General features: G+C 38.1%; 1 protein-coding gene across 5 annotated transcripts in view; it reads left to right on the forward strand.

Moving 5' to 3' along the window:
* ART3 (ADP-ribosyltransferase 3 (inactive)) overlaps positions 1–17,178 on the forward strand; it is an 84,615-nt gene that overhangs the window by 53,681 nt on the left and 13,756 nt on the right. For 3 of the 5 annotated variants that reach the window (XM_007519852.3, XM_060187887.1, XM_060187886.1), the window contains exons 4-9: positions 11,336–11,368; positions 12,561–12,593; positions 13,280–13,309; positions 14,456–14,488; positions 15,793–15,825; positions 16,367–16,645. In XM_007519852.3, coding sequence (XP_007519914.1) covers positions 11,336–11,368; positions 12,561–12,593; positions 13,280–13,309; positions 14,456–14,488; positions 15,793–15,825; positions 16,367–16,524 — 320 coding nt within the window. In that variant the 3' untranslated portion in view covers positions 16,525–16,645. Of the gene's footprint in view, positions 1–11,335; positions 11,369–12,560; positions 12,594–13,279; positions 13,310–14,455; positions 14,489–15,792; positions 15,826–16,366; positions 16,646–17,178 lie in introns of those variants that run through there. The other 2 variants (XM_060187888.1, XM_060187889.1) reach the window with 2 other exon arrangements.

Consider the following 17,178-nt stretch of genomic DNA (forward strand, 5'->3'; position numbering starts at 1 on the left):
GTCTCAATATTGCTTTTCATGGAAACTGCACCAATTTATGTCCCCAGCAATAGTGTGTACCTTTTCTCCATATCGTTGCTTCCACATGTTGTTTTCAGGTTTTTTGATGTAGACCATTCTCACTGGTATGAAGTGATATTTCATTGTAGTTTTTATCTGTATTTCCTTAGTAGTAAGTGAGATTGAATATATTTATATGTAGCTGAAGGTCACTTGAAGGCCTTCTTTGGAAAGAAATGTCTATTCAGATCTCCCGTCCATTTTTTGATTGAATTGTTTACTACCAGGCTAGCGTCACAGGCGGGAGAGAGAGTTGATCCAGGAATCAAGTTTGTGGCGGTAGCAATACAAAGCTTTATTCATGCGGGAGCCCCAGAGTCGGGAGTCAGTGCAGCAGGTTAGTGGAGCCAAAAACCACAATGGCCTGTTCGCCTCCCCTTGCATGCCTGCCCTCCTCTAGGTCAGGACACGGAAGAGAGGAAGAAAGAGAAACCAGAAACAGAAGTGACTTCTATAGGATAAAACCAGAAGTGGCAAGTCGGAAGAGGAAATGGCTAGGAAAAGGGGATGGAGAAAGGAAAAAGGCACGCTGGGAACTTCCTTAGCAACTGTTGCGATGGTTTTAACTGGTGGGATTAATGTCACCCTGCAGTCAGGGTGGGTCTCGAGGTAGAAAGAAGAAAGATCAAAGGAATGGGTGGGGAGTCTTTCAGGCAAAACAATGATTATGTAAATAGAGGATGGAGCAGAGGGGCTGCCTGACAGTTGTTTTTTTTTACTTAGGTGTATGCATTTTTAGTATATATTGACTATAACACCTTGTCTAATGTGTGACCTGGAAATGTCTATTCCCAGTTAGTGGAATACCTTTTCCTTTTTTGTGGTAGTTTATTTCACTATAAAGGCTTTTGAGTTTGATGTATTTATTTAGTTTGCTTGATTTTCTTACTGTTGGAGTTAGTTCCCAAAGATACCTGTGTTCACTGTCCATGAGTTTATCATTTGTTTTTTCTATGTATTTTATGGTTTCAAGTCTTTTACCCAAATCTTTGATACATTTCATGTTAATTTTTGTGTGTGATGTAAAATATTATGTTTCCCCTCCCTCCTTGCCTTCTTCCTTCCCTCTCTTGTTTTCTCCCTCCCTTACTTCCTTTCTTTTGGTGTGCGTGGCTAGGGAAGGGTATATATTTTTCTATTTTACCTATTTTTTTAACGCTGTTCATTAGAGGCTTTCCTTCCTCCATTGTATCTTGGTTTTGTTATTGGAAATTATCTTCCCATATATGCCTATATGTGTGTGCTTTTTTTCTTCCCTGGTTTCTCTATATTCATTCATCAGTGTGTCTTTGGTCCAATGCCATACTGTTTTGATGATTATCATCTTATAATATAGTCTATAATATATCATCTTATAATATAGACCATATAATAATATTATTATTATCATCTTATATATAATATAGCCATCCTGTTTTGATGATTATCATCTTATAATATATAATATAGCCTCCATTTTTCTTCTTTTCCACCTTTGGCTATTTGGGATCTTTTGTGGTTCAATACAAATTATAGAATTATTTGTTTCATTTCCTTGAAAAATGTCATTGGGATTTTGATGGAAGTTATGTAAATTACTTTAGATAATATTTATGGGCAATTTTACTTACTGACTTAACACTGGTTTACAATATTATACAATTTTAAAACTATAGTTACACAGATATGTATATGTTTGTATGAACAACTTACTATACCCATCACCAAAGTTTACACCAAAGGGAACCTTCCACTTATCACCCCTTCCCCAGTTCCCTCTGATAACTTCTATAGCTTTCACAATGTTTAAGAGTAAATTTTGTCACTATTATTATTTGCAGATTTATTTGTTTTAGTTATATATATTTCACACACAAGTGAAACCACTATAGTTCATTCACCTCTTATTTGTTATACTCACCGTTACTTTTATCTACAGCACAGTGTTGTCTTTTTAATGGCTGAGTAGTATTACATTGTGTGTATATATCTCATAATTTCTTTATCTATTTATCTACCAATGGATTAAGATTGATTTAACATTTTGACATTTTCAAACACTGCAGCTATGAATGAACACTGTGGTGCAAATAACCTTTTGAGCTAATGTTTTCTGATTACATATCACTAAGTAGAACAGTTGGCTGGTCACCTGTAGTTACAAAAACTTGGAAATGGGGTAATTAGTTTTTACAGTCTGTATGGTGGGGAGGTAAGCGAGATAGGTACTAGAAGAAGTTAGTTCACTACGCCAAAAGTATCTTCTCCATTATTTGTGTATTTTCCCCTTCCCATTCTCAGTATAGTAAAGCCTACTATCTTTTTCAGCACTTCCTTACTCCGTAGTTTTATTTATTTATATCCTTTTTGGGGATTTGTTTCCTTGTTTTTTTATATTCAATCAATAATTAATGCCCAGATTTTTATACAGGACTATAAATCTTCTGTTAATGCTTACAGACATACTGTTTTTTGTTTGTTTGTTTTTCTGATTATGCTCCTCCTAGGCCCTCTTATTCTGCTTATTAGGCCTGCTGAATACTCTAAAATCTCTTCTACTACTTTTCTGAGACTTTTGTTTGATTCTACACTTTGAGGAATCATCTCTGTCTTGGATTTTATCCTCTTTCTCAAATTATTTCATTGATAGGGCTCATTGTTCTCTGGAAATTTTCTGAAACAAAAGAAATAGAGGCAAAAATTTCTTTCTTTTCTTTCTTTCTTTCTTTTTTTTTTTTTTTGCCTGTATGGTTATCGCTGGGGCTCAGTGACTGCACTATGAATTTACTGTTCTTGGAAGCCATTTTTCCCCCCATTTTTGTTGCCCTTTTTGTTATTATTGTTGTTATTATTGTTATTGCTATTGGATAGGACAGAGAGAAATTGAGAGAAGAGGGGAAGACAGAGGGGGAGAGAAAGACACCTGTAGACCTGCTTCACCGCTTGTGAAACGACTGCCCTGTAGGTGGGGAGCCGGGGGCTCGAACTGGGATTTTTTAAAAAATATTTATTTATTCCCTTTTGTTGCCCTTATAGTTTTATTGTAGTTATTACCGATGTCGTCGTTGTTGGATAAGACAGAGAGAAATGGAGAGAGAAGGGGAAGACAGAGAGGGGGAGAGAAAGATAGACATCTGTAGACCTATTTCACTGCTTGTGAAGCGACTCTCCTACAGGTGGAGAGCCTGGAGCTCCAACCGGGTTCTTTATGCTGGTCCTTGTGCTTTGTGGCTTAACTTTGTGTGCTTAACTCACTGTGCTACCTCCGGACTCCTCCTAATGGAGATTCTTGAGCCAGTCCTTCTGCTTAGCGCCATGTGTGCTTAACCCATTGCGCTACTGCTCGGCCCCGAGGCAAATTTCTTAATACTTTGCATATATCAAGAATCTATGTTTAGGCTTGAATAATTTATATAGTTTTATATTTCTGCGTCACAAATTATTTTGAGAATGTTTCTTCATTGTTTTTTAATTTGGGGTGCTGCTGGTGACAAGTGTCAAGTCATTATCATTATGAAATATTAAATGAAACATCTTTTTCTCATGATTTTACTGGAGTTTTTTAGGATGATTTCTTTATCTTCAACATCCTGTAACATTATGGTGTGCCAATGTGGTAGGAGAGTTAACAAAACACAGCAAGACAAACACCTGTATACTTCCTGCTATGAGAATAGCATCTTGTTGATCTAGCACTGTTCTACATAAAGTAGAACAACAGCATTGGCCCTCAATGAGGGGTCAACCAAGAAACATAATCCCACAGCACTGCCTAATGGTAAACATGAGTTTTGATTAGCACATAGTGGCCTGAACTGGAAAGAATGAATGAACTATCCACATCTAGAAGGAAGCACCTAATATTGGTTATTCCTCCACATGGCACGGTATGCCCAGGTGATCTTGATGATAATCGCAGTTGTGTAATTTAGTTTCCTTCTTCCTAAGCTGTCACTAAGGGTACTAAGGAACAGAATCAACTACTGTGAGGATTTGCATTGAAAATATGCATCTAATGCTGCCCTGCTGCTAAACATTGCTCTGTTCCCTTTCATTCTTCTGCAAAACTGAGAGAGGGATGACCTTTTGGGATCTTGTGTGTATGTATGTACATAAGGAGTGGGGGTGGGAGGTAGAGGGAGTAGTTTTAGACTGAAACAGGGTTCATAGTGTATTATTATGAGTTCTGTTGGTGAAGGAAGGGGAGGAAAGAATGGACACACCACTGCAGGTCTGCTCACAAGATCAGGCAGGGTCTACACATCAGGATAACTGTTCAAAATAACCACAAAGGAAAGTTTTGTGGAGGTTCCTGTGTACTGTTTGGACAATCACTGTACTTGATTGTTTTGCAGTTAACTGGAGTTTAACCAATGTCCTCTGCTGCCATCTAGAGGAAACCTAATATGAGTGCAAGGTCAAAAGTTGAGTCCCCAGAACCACCATAAACTAGAACTAAGCTGAGTTTGGGTCTCTCCTTCTCAGTTTCTTGGCCTCTTGTTCTCATTAAAAAACAACAACAACAAAAAACCCACTATAGATTAGATAATATTTTTTATCTTTATTTATAGGTTTGATAGAGACAGTCAGAAATTGAGAGGGAAAGGAGGGATAGAGAGGGTGAGAGACAGAGAGACTCCTGCTTCACCACTTGTGAAGCTTTCCCCCTGCAGATGGGGGCTGGGGGCTCAAACCTAGGTCCTTGCACATTATAACATGTGTGCTCAACCAGGTGCGCCACCACTCAGCCCCAGATTAGATAATATTGTTACTGAGACATATCAAGCCATTCTACTAAAATATTTAATAAGACTTTTTTAGAGGCCTATTTTTCTCATTTTGCTGGAGGATTTTAAGATAATTTCTTTATATACAGCATTCTAAAAATTTATAATTTCAAAGATACTAATCTTTGCATTAAACGAGTGAACTGCGAGTAAATGGTAATGAAACTCTTTCTCCTTCCTCATGAAAAAACTTACTGCAGCTTAACATTTCCCTATACTGTTTTTCTAGAAAACCTGATAAAAGTGTAGTATCAGCTGATCAGGCTATGTTTCTAATCCTTAAAAACTATCTGATTGAAAAAAACTGCAACTGGGGGCCAGGCGATAGCACACCTAATTGAATGAACAAAGAGCCTGGTTCAAGCCCCCATTCCCCACCTGCAGGGAGGGAAGCTTCATGAGCATTGATGAAGAGCTGAAGCTATGGATTTCTCTGGTTATATCCAGTAAATAATAAATATTAAAGAAGATAAAAGAAAAAGCTGCATGTAGTTTGAACTGTAGATGAATTATAAATAACTGTTGGGGAATCATAGTTTTGGGATTCTCCACACTTTACAATATAGAATAAGTTTTATTGGAAGAAAGGTTGTAAGATAATAACAACAATGATAATGATGCATACATTATCATGTAATTATCATTATTTTACTGAACAAGTTATTCATAAATTATTTGTCATTTTGAGTAATGTTTCTATAGAGAGGAACCAGTCTGTATTGTGAAAAACACATTGTACATAATATAGAATCAGGAGGACAGGGAATAGCAAGGTTCTCTGATTGATGAAGTGGGCCTTGTTAGAAAGGAGGTGCCTCCCTGTCTTCAGTACCTGATAATAGTCTATTTTATTGAGCTTCACTCAGATCTCTCTCTCTCTTTAGTTTTATTATCTTTATTTATTTATTGGCTAGAGACTGCCAGAAATTGAGAGGGAAGAGGTGACAGAAAGGGAGATAGACACAGAGACAACTGCAACACTGCATCACCACTTGCAAAGCTTTCCCTTGCAGGTGGGGACTGGGGGTTTGAACCTGGGTCCTTGCACACTTTAACACGTGAGCTCAACCAGGTATGCCACCGCTCGGCCCCCAAATCTCCCACTCTTAGCCCTGAGGGCTCTTTTAAATATAAGTATATTTACTTGTTCTAGTTGTTGCTCTTCTCTATTCTTCCTTGGGAGTAGTGAGGTTTCTGTGCCATTGTCTGGGATCTGATCCCATGTAGACAGGATATAGTGAGTGTATCCATGACTGAAAATTCACATAAATCATTTCCTAGACCAATTTAGAGGACTCTTTGGAGTATTTATCCATATTTATAGGAAAAAGAAGATAGCACCAGTTTCTCCAGACTTTGACCCAACAGACTTGTTCAACCCTATAGTATTAGTCAGGAATCAACCAAGAAAAAGAATCAATTGGAAATATACACTCAGTCATTAATTGCAAGGAACCAGTTTACCTGATTGTGGTGACTGACAAGGTAAGTTTGAAATCGACAAGCAAGGCTGCAAGAAAGGGCAAGTAGAAACTCCTGTACATGAGTTAAAACTGCTGTCCACAGGCAGAATCCTCGCTTCTGGGATGCTTCAACTCTTAAGACCTTTCAACTGACTGACAGCCTGCCAAGTAACTAATCATATATATGCTTTAACCACATACCTTCAAGGCACCAACTATATTAGTGTTTGACTAAATAACCAGGGGGTGTATCTAAGACAAGTTGACAGATAAGATTGACTTCCATGTCAGAAGATGCCTGCCATAACTGTAGCCCATTTTATTCTGTTACTCATTGGATGTGGTTCAAGTTGATAGCCCTTTTTCCATAATTATGAATTCCATGGTAATATGTGGTGGCTGAGGAGAATAACCACAGAACCACTAAAGCAAAAATCAGGATACAGTTTCTTATTTCTATATTTTTGAGCTGATCAGTGTATCTCTTTGTTGAGGTCATTTGAGGCATGTATTAAATTTACTAAAGCAGAAACCAATACTATGTGTGCCCATATAACCACTGAGATTAGAACAAGTACACCCACACAAAAAGGAGAGGGATATACTTTTCTTTCAGCTTCCTTCATTCTGTAAACCCTAATTCTTTGATGATAGGAACTCAGCCAAGACAGGTTAGTTTAGTTGTATGCAGTTTGTAAGTAGTTGAAGACAACCAGATGACTCAGCTCTTTACAGATCTTCATTAAAGAAACTGGTAGAAATTTTTTCATTTGGAAGTCTTAGTCCTTTATAAATGTAAAACCTTACAATGGAATATTTGCTTATAGAACCATTAGCTGTCCTAGAGATAAGGGCTACACATAAAAATATAGAAAAGCGTTAGTTCCCAGATGCTTTTCTATATGTGAAGTTGTTCCATATGGCATATTTGTGTGTAATATATGTAGTCCACACATTTGCTACATTTCTGCAGAGAGACAACATATACATTTATCTATAGTAATCTAGTTGTGGGTATCTCGGTGGCTCAGACAGTGAGGCCATTAGTTTTGGCACATGAATATATGTAAAGGTAGATTTAAGTGAGGGTCATTATGCTGATGCCAGAAGTGTCATTTGATGTTCAGGTCATACACAGAGCCTCCAAGGTAATGAACAAAATTATCATTGCTACTGTAAATAGCTAAAGCATTTGTCCATCTTGTGGACAGGCTGGTTTTTTTTTAAATTTTTATATATAAAAAGAAAACACTGACAAAACCATAGGATAAGAGGGGTACAACTCCACATAGTTCCCACCACCAGAACTCCATATCCCATCCCCTTCCCTGATAGCTTTCCTATTCTTTGTTTATCCCTCTGGGAGTATGGACCCAGGGTCATTATGGGGTGCAGAAGGTGGAAGGTCTGGCTTCTGTAATTGCTTCCTCATTGAACATGGGTGTTGGCAGGTCAATCCATACTGCCTCTCACTTTCCCTAGTTGGGCGGGGTTCTGGGGAATCGGAGCTCCAGGACACATTGGTGGGATTGTCTGTCCAGGGAAGTCTGGTTTGCATCATTCTAGCATCTGGAACCTTCTAACCAGGATTCTTAAGCTGGTCCTTCTGCTTCATGCCATGTGCGCTTAACCCACTGCGCTACAGCCCGGCTCCTGATAGGTATACAATTTATTATAGCAATTTCACATCTTTTTATATATACTGAATATACTTATATATACTGGTTGCCCTCCCTTTTTCATCTCCTATATGTTTGTATCTTCTCTTGTTTATATTTGGGTCAATCTCATCCATTTTCAACCCTGCTATGTCTTTAAGAATCAAAAGACCTCTTGTTGCTAAAACATGAGGCTCTCAGTTAAATCCCTGGCATTGCATGTGCCATACTAATGCTCTGGTTCTCTCTCCTCCCACTTTTTGACATAAGTAAGTATATCTTTAAGAAAAGATTAATATTTTAATACAAAAATATTAATTTGATACATTTCTATGTTATATCATTGTCTTGTGTCATTGTCTCTTCCATTTTACAAAACTATCCATTCTAGCAATTGGAATAGTTAAATTCTAGTCTCTGACAAAGTTTAATTATTACAATACAATAATTTTGTCTATATTTAACTGATGTATATTGTGTACCCAGGGCTTATCTACTACTCTTCATAAGTTTAAACACAGTCTGTTCTGCCTTCCCATTTTCTTTTTTTTAAATTCCACATATACAGTCCTTGTCCTACTCACTTATCTCACAAAACATAATGTACTCATCCATGCTCCTACAGTTGGCAAGATGGCCTTCTTTCTCATAGCTAAGTAATATTATAATGTATGTATATATGTATCCCATCTTTTTATTCATCCATCCATTGATGAGCGCTCAGGTTGTTTCCATATCATGGCTATTTTAAGTAATGCTATACTGAATGTGGGATGGAATGTATTTTTTCAAGTTAGTGTTTTTTTTTTATAAATGCAAGAAGTAGAATAGCTAAATCACATGATAGTTATATAATCATTTAAAAAGATACTTATTTATTTATTTATGAGAAAAATAGGAGGAGAGAGAACAAACCAGACATCACTCTGGCACATATGCTGTGATGGAACTCGGTGATGGAACTCGGGACCTCATGCTTGAGAGTCCCAAGTTTTATCACTGAGCCAACTCCTGTACCACTATTTTATTTTAAAAACATGTTTATTTAATGACACCCAGAGTTCATCTCTGGAATATGTATTGTCAATGGTCAAACTTAACACTTCATGCTTTTTTTTTTTTCCTCCAGAGTTATTGCTGGGGTTTGGTGCCTGCACTAAAAATCCACTGCTTCTGGAGGCCATTTTTTCCCATTTTGTGACCCTTGTTGTCCATGTTGTTGCCCTTGTTGTTATTGCCATTGCTGTTGTTGTTGTTGGATAGGACAGAGAGAAATTGAGAGAGAAGGGGAAGACAGAGGGGGAGAGAAAGATAGACACCTGAAGACCTGCTTCACTAATGTGAAGCGACCCCCCTCTGCAGGTGGGGAGCCGGGAACCCAAGTACTTGAACTTCATACTATGTGCACTTAACTGGGTGCACCACCACCTGGCTCCCCCTTCCTTCCCTTCCTCCTTCCCTCCCTTCTTTCCGTCCTTCCTCCCTTCCTTCCCCAAAGCTCTGCTGAGGGTCTTTTGCACAACCATTATGTTATCTCTCCTACTCCTAAGTATCTTTCTGTCTGTAACTTTCCCATTCAGAGCTCTCCTCATCTTACCATTAGCTAAGCTCTCTTGTGTGAGGCTAGCACTTTCACTTATCTGCCAAGGCAGCATTATGTTATAATAGTTGCTAAAACTGTGCTTGAGTTTAACTGAGGGCACAATCCAAATTCTTAAAACTCTAACCATTTCTTGGAGTTGTAGAAATTAGACCAACCTATCTGAATCCTTGTTTCAGACTCCACAAAGTAAATTTGAGATTCCAGAAGAGCAGCTCTCTATAGTGAAGCTAGGCATCTCAGGAAATTCCTATTCTTAGATATAGAGGCTTATTCCTAGATAGCTTACCTTCCCTATTAGATCAGTGAGTAGGGTAGCCATAGAGCAAAGATCATAGGACTTAGATCTTCATGTGGCACTTGGGAAACACATGGCTCATACTAGCACAAAATGTAAATACTTTCATATTGAGCTTGCATTCCCACTGTTGGGGAAGTGTTACACACTTTTAGTCAAATCTCAGTGGAATCACTATAGTAATGGCAACATTTTTAAGGCATCATCAGAAAGGTCTGAGCCACTTATGTAAGAGCTGATAAATGCCATGTTCCTCCTCTCCTGAAATTATGACTTTCCCTACATACAGATTTATATTAGGGGAAGACCAAATCTTTTTTTTCTGTATAACTGCAAAAGACCTTTATTGATACATTAAAGAACCTTGAAGATTTGGTTGATAGTCTTTCTTTTCCCCCAATGGTTGAGAGTTATAGTAAAGGGATATACTTCCTGTTGGGATAGCTTAGTATCTGGAGGATTAATTGACCAGGCAGTAAATTTTCACAAACTAGTCAGAATAAAAATCATAAAATTTTAACTTGGAAGGGATATCAGAGGCTATAAGGAATAGTCTTCCAGTACAAGATACAGATGAGGAAAATAATTCCAGGTTAACTCATCAAAAATTAGTGGCAGTATTGTGACTATAAAAATGCACTTGTTTTGGGCCTGGTGGTGGTACATCTGGCAGAGCATGCATATTACCATGTGCAAGGGCCCAGATTCAAGTCCCTTGTCCCTACCTCCATGGGGAAAATTTTCATGAGTGGTGAAGTAGTGCTATTAAGTGTGTTTTTTTTCTTTTTCCCTTTCTTTTCTCTCTCTCTTCTTTCTTTCTTTCTTTCTTTCTTTCTTTCTTTCTTTCTTTCTTTCTTTCTTTCTTTCTTTGCCTCTGGGGTTATTGCTGGGGCTCGGTGCCTGCACCACGAATCTACTGCTCCTTGAGGCTACTTTTCCCTTTTGTTGCCCTTATTGTTTATTGTTGTTGTTATTGTTATTGCTGTTGTTGTTGGATAGGACAGAGAGAAATAGAGAGAGGAGGAGAAGACAGAGAGGGGGAGAGAAAGATAGACACCTGCAGACCTGCTTCACCGCCTGTGAAGCGACCACCCTGTAGGTAGGGAGCCGGGGGCTTGAACTGGGATTCTTAGGCTGGTTCTTGCACTTTGCACCATGTGCGCTTAACCTGCTATACTACCGCATGGCCCCCAGTGTGTCTCTTTCTATCTCCTCCTCCCCTCTCAATTTCTCTTTTTATCAAAGAAAAAAGAAAGGTCTGGGGGAAGGGTAGAGAATGGCTGCTGGGAGCAGTGGATTTATCGTGCAGGTACTGAGCCCTTGTTTTGGTGGTAAAACAAACAAAATGAAAACAAATTTAGTATAGTTTGCTTCCCTCAAAATTATGGGTCTGAGACTAGGAGCTGATAGATTAGATTACCCATAGTCATAAACCACTTGGTATTGTTACTTGGGTAAATTATGTTTGACTATAAAACTTTGTGTTTTAGGACTAAAAACTGAAAATTGTGCTGACAACATGGGTAAGTTGTGCTTTAATGTATTATCTGAGTAATGGAAATTTATTTTTCCTTTTATTGGAGGGTTAATGATTAACAATACAGTTGTTGACACCTGGGTAAAAGTTTTCATTTTACCATGATAGATGTATTGGAAATTTTATCAGCACAATTTCTCATAGATACGGATCACTGTAAACTGTCATTTCTCACTGCTGAGCTGTAAGCTACAGCTACAGTCTTTGCAAGTGGAAAGCCTAGGAGCCTCTGTTATTTGTTCCCTCCTCTAAGCATTGTTTGAACTCTTCTTTCAAACACTGTCTTGCCTTGGGCATTTAAGACATGCCAGGATACTAGCCTAGCCCTACAGAAGTGTAAAAACTCCTGACTGCCCTGCATGATTTTTTAAAAAATATATTTATTTATTATTGGATAGAGACAGAAAGGAATTGAGAGAGGAGGAGATAGAGAGGGAGACAGAGACACCTGCAGACCTGCTTCACCACTTGTGAAACTTTCCCCCTGAAGGTGGGGACCAGGGGCTTGAACTTACATTCTTGGCACTGTTTGAGCACTTAACCAGGTGTGCCCTGCCTCCCCCTGCATGATTTGTATACATTTGGAAAACTGATGAATGGAGTAAATATGGTTCAAGTGAGGAAGTAAAGGATAAGGAGAGACAACATAGTCTGCTTCTGCTTCTTAGAGAATGTAACAAGAAGTCATCTTTTGTAGAGGATTGTGGGAAAGATTAGGAAAATAAACATCACTATTAGAAAGGCTCCACAGATTTGACCCAAAGAAAATGCCTTAGATTGATACACACTGACTGGGCCATTTTGAAGGTTTATTTAAAAGTTTGAGAGTAGGGCAGGGTTGATAGCATAATGGTTATGCAAAGACTCTCATGCTTGAGGCTCCAAAGTGCCAGGTTCAGCCTCCATATCACCACAAGTCAGAGCTGAGTAGTACTCTAGTGAAAAAAAAAAAGTTTGAAAGTAAAGGTTCATTTTTTATTGTTTTGCTGGCTTACTTCCCCATGAATCTTCATGCAATTAAAATGAATTTGCATATATTTGTTTCTGAGGTTAAAATTATTACTTATATTACCATATTTTATGAATCATATGAATCTTTGTTATCTTAGTATGCATTTTAAGAGACTGATTCTGACATTCATGTATAATATTATGCAATGAAAATGTTTGTATTTCAGAATATCTACAGTCCATTTATGCATACAACCCTGGTAAGTATGCTAATTTAAAATGAATTCTTATGTAGATTTGTTTACTTCATCCAATTTATAGCTGAGGAAAAGGAGACACTTTGCAGAGATGAAGAATTAAGTTGGCAAATATGAATTGAAAAATCATTTATTCTGGAGAGGTTTACCTCCTTATAATAGAGTTAGCTCTCTGGAGATCTGAACAATACATTTTTCAAGTATGTTGGTATTGATATTGTTTGATTAAACTATCTGGCTGACTAAATTTGTATTTGAATTAATTTATTTTCTTATTGTACTTGGTCCATGGAGGAAAAAGGTTTTCATTAATGAATAGAGAAAAGTGTCTGGTTTTTCCTTAAGTCTGCAGGACTTGCTTAGCAACACATTTCATTGGCCTGTTAGAACCACAAATTGTGTTCATCATCTTAGTTAACTCTTCAAAGAAGACATTGTTCTAGTTCATTGAGATCCCCAGGAAATTAGTTTTATGTGATGTTTGCCCTTAGTTGAGGGGACAAGAAGAAAGTTCTAACTAGCTTAGGTGCATTAATTCTGTCTGATACGTAAATTTAGTAGCAATGATTTGTAGGCTACATCAAGTGGTTCTTTATGATTATGTCAGTTAAAAATAGTTTTGCTATAACCAGCAAATCTTGCTTACTTTGTTCTCTTATTAAAATTGGTATATTATTTTAATTACTTAGGTGAGAGAAACAAGAAGCTTGAAGATCCTGGTAAGACATTTGTATAAACTCTAGGTACTCACATTTTAAGACAGTTCCCCTCAGTGATGGTAGCAAGTGGACATGCCATGGTAGGAAAAAGTGAGGAGAAGGCAGAATTTACCATTTGTTTATCATATTAAAGAGCCCTTCTGAAGTCTGTTCGATTCCCCAAATTCAATTCCACTTTGAATTCTTTATAAAGATAATATAACAGTAGTCTAGGATATAGCAGTAGTCTAGCTATACCTTCCTTAACAATTCTTAGGTCAGCTGAGCAAACAAGATACAGACTGAAATAAGAAACTACTACTACTTTCTGCTTCATGCTAACTGTTATATAGATAAAGATGAAGGTGTGACCGTTGTACAAATTCTTGTTGATCTACCTAGGATTTTGAAAATAAGCAGAAAAAAAAAAACCTGTTTCTTCCTAAATTAATATAAGTATTTTTTTAGTGGCCTGGAAAATTGCACTGGCCTTCAGGCATTTCAAGTTTGATCCTTGATATCACAAGAAAAATAGGATATAGGCTGGGGAGATAACCTGGCATGTAGAATGTGTGACTCCCCTGCTTGAGGGCCTAGATTCAATCTTGTAAGTCAACATTGGGAGCACCAAAACCAAGTGCTTTGGTGTTTTTCTTGTAAAAACATAAGATAGAAATTGGGCCAAGGAGGTGGCTTAGCAATAGCATATTTATATAATGGCTTAGATGTAATCCCAATTTGACTTTAAAATGTATGTATATGTACACAGCAGATGCTGAATTATATCAGAAAATTTAAGAATGAGTGGTTCCGAAGATGAGTAGTTTCGAATTCCTGTGCTTTCTAAATTATGCTTAATTATGAACTAGTCCTTATAAAATTAAGAAATATAATTAAATATATATCATGACAAATGTTGGTCAGAGTCTATGAAGAGAATCTGAAAAGCCAAAACTATAAATAGTTATTTTGCTTACTCTGGGAGGGTTTCCTGGTTACTAGTCATATTTCTCACAATAAGACTTTAGTGGGCTAAATTTCTCTTTACCTTGTTTCCTGCTATCTCTCAAAGTTTCTAGTTTTCCACCATAAGTAGCCAAATATGAAGTCTATTAGTTTCAAGTAAATTGTATTTTTTATTCAAATAGTTCCTATTCTTTTTTTTAGAAATGAGAAACCAGGAACCCACTATTTCTCCTGGTAAGTAGTTCTTAACTTATTCTCTGAAACTGGCTACAAGGGTAGGAGGGGATCTGAAAATGCCTAGGACTGAGGACATTACTGGTCATAGAGTTTGAGCAATGAGCCAGAACAGAGGACTTCAGTGAGCACGTACTATGTTCTACACAGTGTACTAAGTGATTTTCTCTCATATATCTTCTACAAGATGTGTGTATAAGAAATCGAGGTGCTGGGAGTCGGGCGGTAGCGCAGTGGGTTAAGCACAGGTGGCGCTAAGCACAAGGACCAGCGGAAGGATCCCGGTTCGAGCCCCCAGCTCCCCACCTGCAGGGGGAGTCGCTTCCCAGGCGGTGAAGCAGGTCTGCAGATGTCTGTCTTTCTCTCCCCCCTCTCTGTCTTCCCCTCCTCTCTCCATTTCTCTCTGTCCTATCCAACAACAATGACATCAATAATAACTACAACAACAACAACAACAAAAAAAAAGAAATCGAGGTGCAGAGGGACTAGGAGAACTGCTTAATTATAGAATAACTATAGTGGTAACAGAGTTAAACCAGTCACCAATCCAGTACTGTTTCATTAAAAACCTAATGTGCAATGACCCAGGAGATGGCGCAATAGATAAAGCATTGGAACCTAAAGTATGAGGTCCCAAGTTACATTTCCAGCATTACATATGTTGTAATGATGCTCTCTCTAGTTTTCTCTCTGCTCTCTCCTCTCCCTCATTAAGTTAATAAATCAGTCTTAAAAAACAAACAAACAAACAAAAAACGGGGCTGAGCGGTAGCACAGCGGGTTAAGCGCACATGGTGCGAAGCACAAGGACCAATGTAAGGATCCCTGTTCGAGACCCCAGCTCCCCACCTGCAGGGGGCTGCTTCACAGGCAGTGAAGCAGGTCTGCAGGTGTCTATCTTTCTCTCCCCCTCTCTGTCTTCCCTTCCTCTCTCCATTTCTCTCTGTCCTATCCGACAACGATAGCAATAACAGTCACAGTGATAAACAAGGGCAACAAAAAGAGCGGGGGAAAGCCTCCAGGAGCAATGGATTTGTAGTTCAGGCACCGAACCCCAGTGATAACCCTGGAGGGGAAAAAACAACAAACAAACATGATCTACTAAGAATACCTTGTGAAGTTATGGTTGTAGAGCACATAGGTCATGATACTAAGATTTGGGCTGAGGAATTTGGGCTTTGTCTAGTTGCAAAACTGAGATCCACTGAAAGGTGATTTCCTTCTCTCCTTCCTTTCCTATTCATTCTTTCTCTGCCTTAACAGTGCAGGACAATTGGTTAACCAACTTTCATTTCTGCCTTTAGGTATGGAGGGTCGGGAGCCCACCCAAATACCTGGTAAGACAGCATTCTGTTTACCCTCTAAGCCCAAGTATGAGGTGACTAAAATAATTTTTTAAAAGTTTAAAAGATTTTATTTACCAGAGACACAGAAAGAGGAACCAGAACATCAATCTGGCACAAGGTAACAGATTGAATTTAGGATCTCAGACTTTCAAGTTCAGTGCTCTAGCCACTGTGCAATCTCATATAGGTCATGAGATTTAAAAAAAAAAAACTTAAAATTTAAAGATTTGTTAAAAGATTTTTTTTTTAAATTAAGTATTTGTCACGAGAAGGAAAAGACCAGAGCACCATTTCCCTCTGGCATATTTTTGTCACACAGGCATACCCTGTGTGCTACTTGAGCCAGTTCCTTAGACACCATAAAACATTTTCATGAGACAACTGTTTCTGAATATTTCCATTACAGTTCCCTGTCTGTCATTGTATGGAGCTGGGGGGAAGAGGCTAGAGAAATGACTTTCATCCCTTGCATTCATATTCAGTTATAGTAGGTTCAAGCTTGATAATAAAAGTAGTCTATTCTTATTAACAGCTCCAGCTCCAGCTCCAGCTCCAGCTCCAGCACCAGGTCCTGGTCCAGTTCCAGTTCCCAAAACTTATCCTTCTTCATCCTCTGGCAAAATACTACTTCCATCATTTGGAATATTCATCATTTTAATTAGTGTTTCTGTGCACTTAGTTGCTCTGTAATCTGAGCCACATTCTTTATTACTTGAAGTACACTACAGGAATCCTACAGAAAAATCACCAATAAGAATGATGTATTTTCCACTTGTTGACCAAAGTTATTTGATAAAAGAATTGCATGCTATTCATTTTGCAAATTCTAAAAGTTGTTTCATATGTCATATAATTCATTTTTTCACTTATTTCTATATTAATCTTATGCTTGCAAATAAAACTATACATTTTGTTGAATTCAATAAAATAAAGATTTTTTTATCTATAAAATAAAAATATTGACAAGATTATAGGGTAAGAGGGGTACATTTCCACACAATGCCCACCCCCCAGAGCTCCATATACAATCCCCTCCCTTGACAGCTTCCACATTCTTTTTTTTTAAAAGATGTTATTTACTTATGATAGGAGAAAGAACCAGACATCACTCTGGCACATGTGCTGCTGGGGATCAAACTCAGGACCTCATGCGTGAGAGTCCAAAGCTTTACCACTACGCCATCTCCTGGACCGCAGCTTTCATATTCTTTATCCCTCTGGAGTATGGACCCAGGATCATTGTGGGGTGCAGAAGGTGGGAGGTCTGGCTTCAGTAATTGCTTCTCCGCTGAAAATGGGCACTGGGAGGTTCATTCATACTCCCAGCCTGTCTCTGTTTCCCTA

The sequence above is a fragment of the Erinaceus europaeus genome, chromosome 3, assembly GCF_950295315.1.
Source record: "Erinaceus europaeus chromosome 3, mEriEur2.1, whole genome shotgun sequence".
NCBI lineage: Eukaryota > Metazoa > Chordata > Mammalia > Eulipotyphla > Erinaceidae > Erinaceus > Erinaceus europaeus.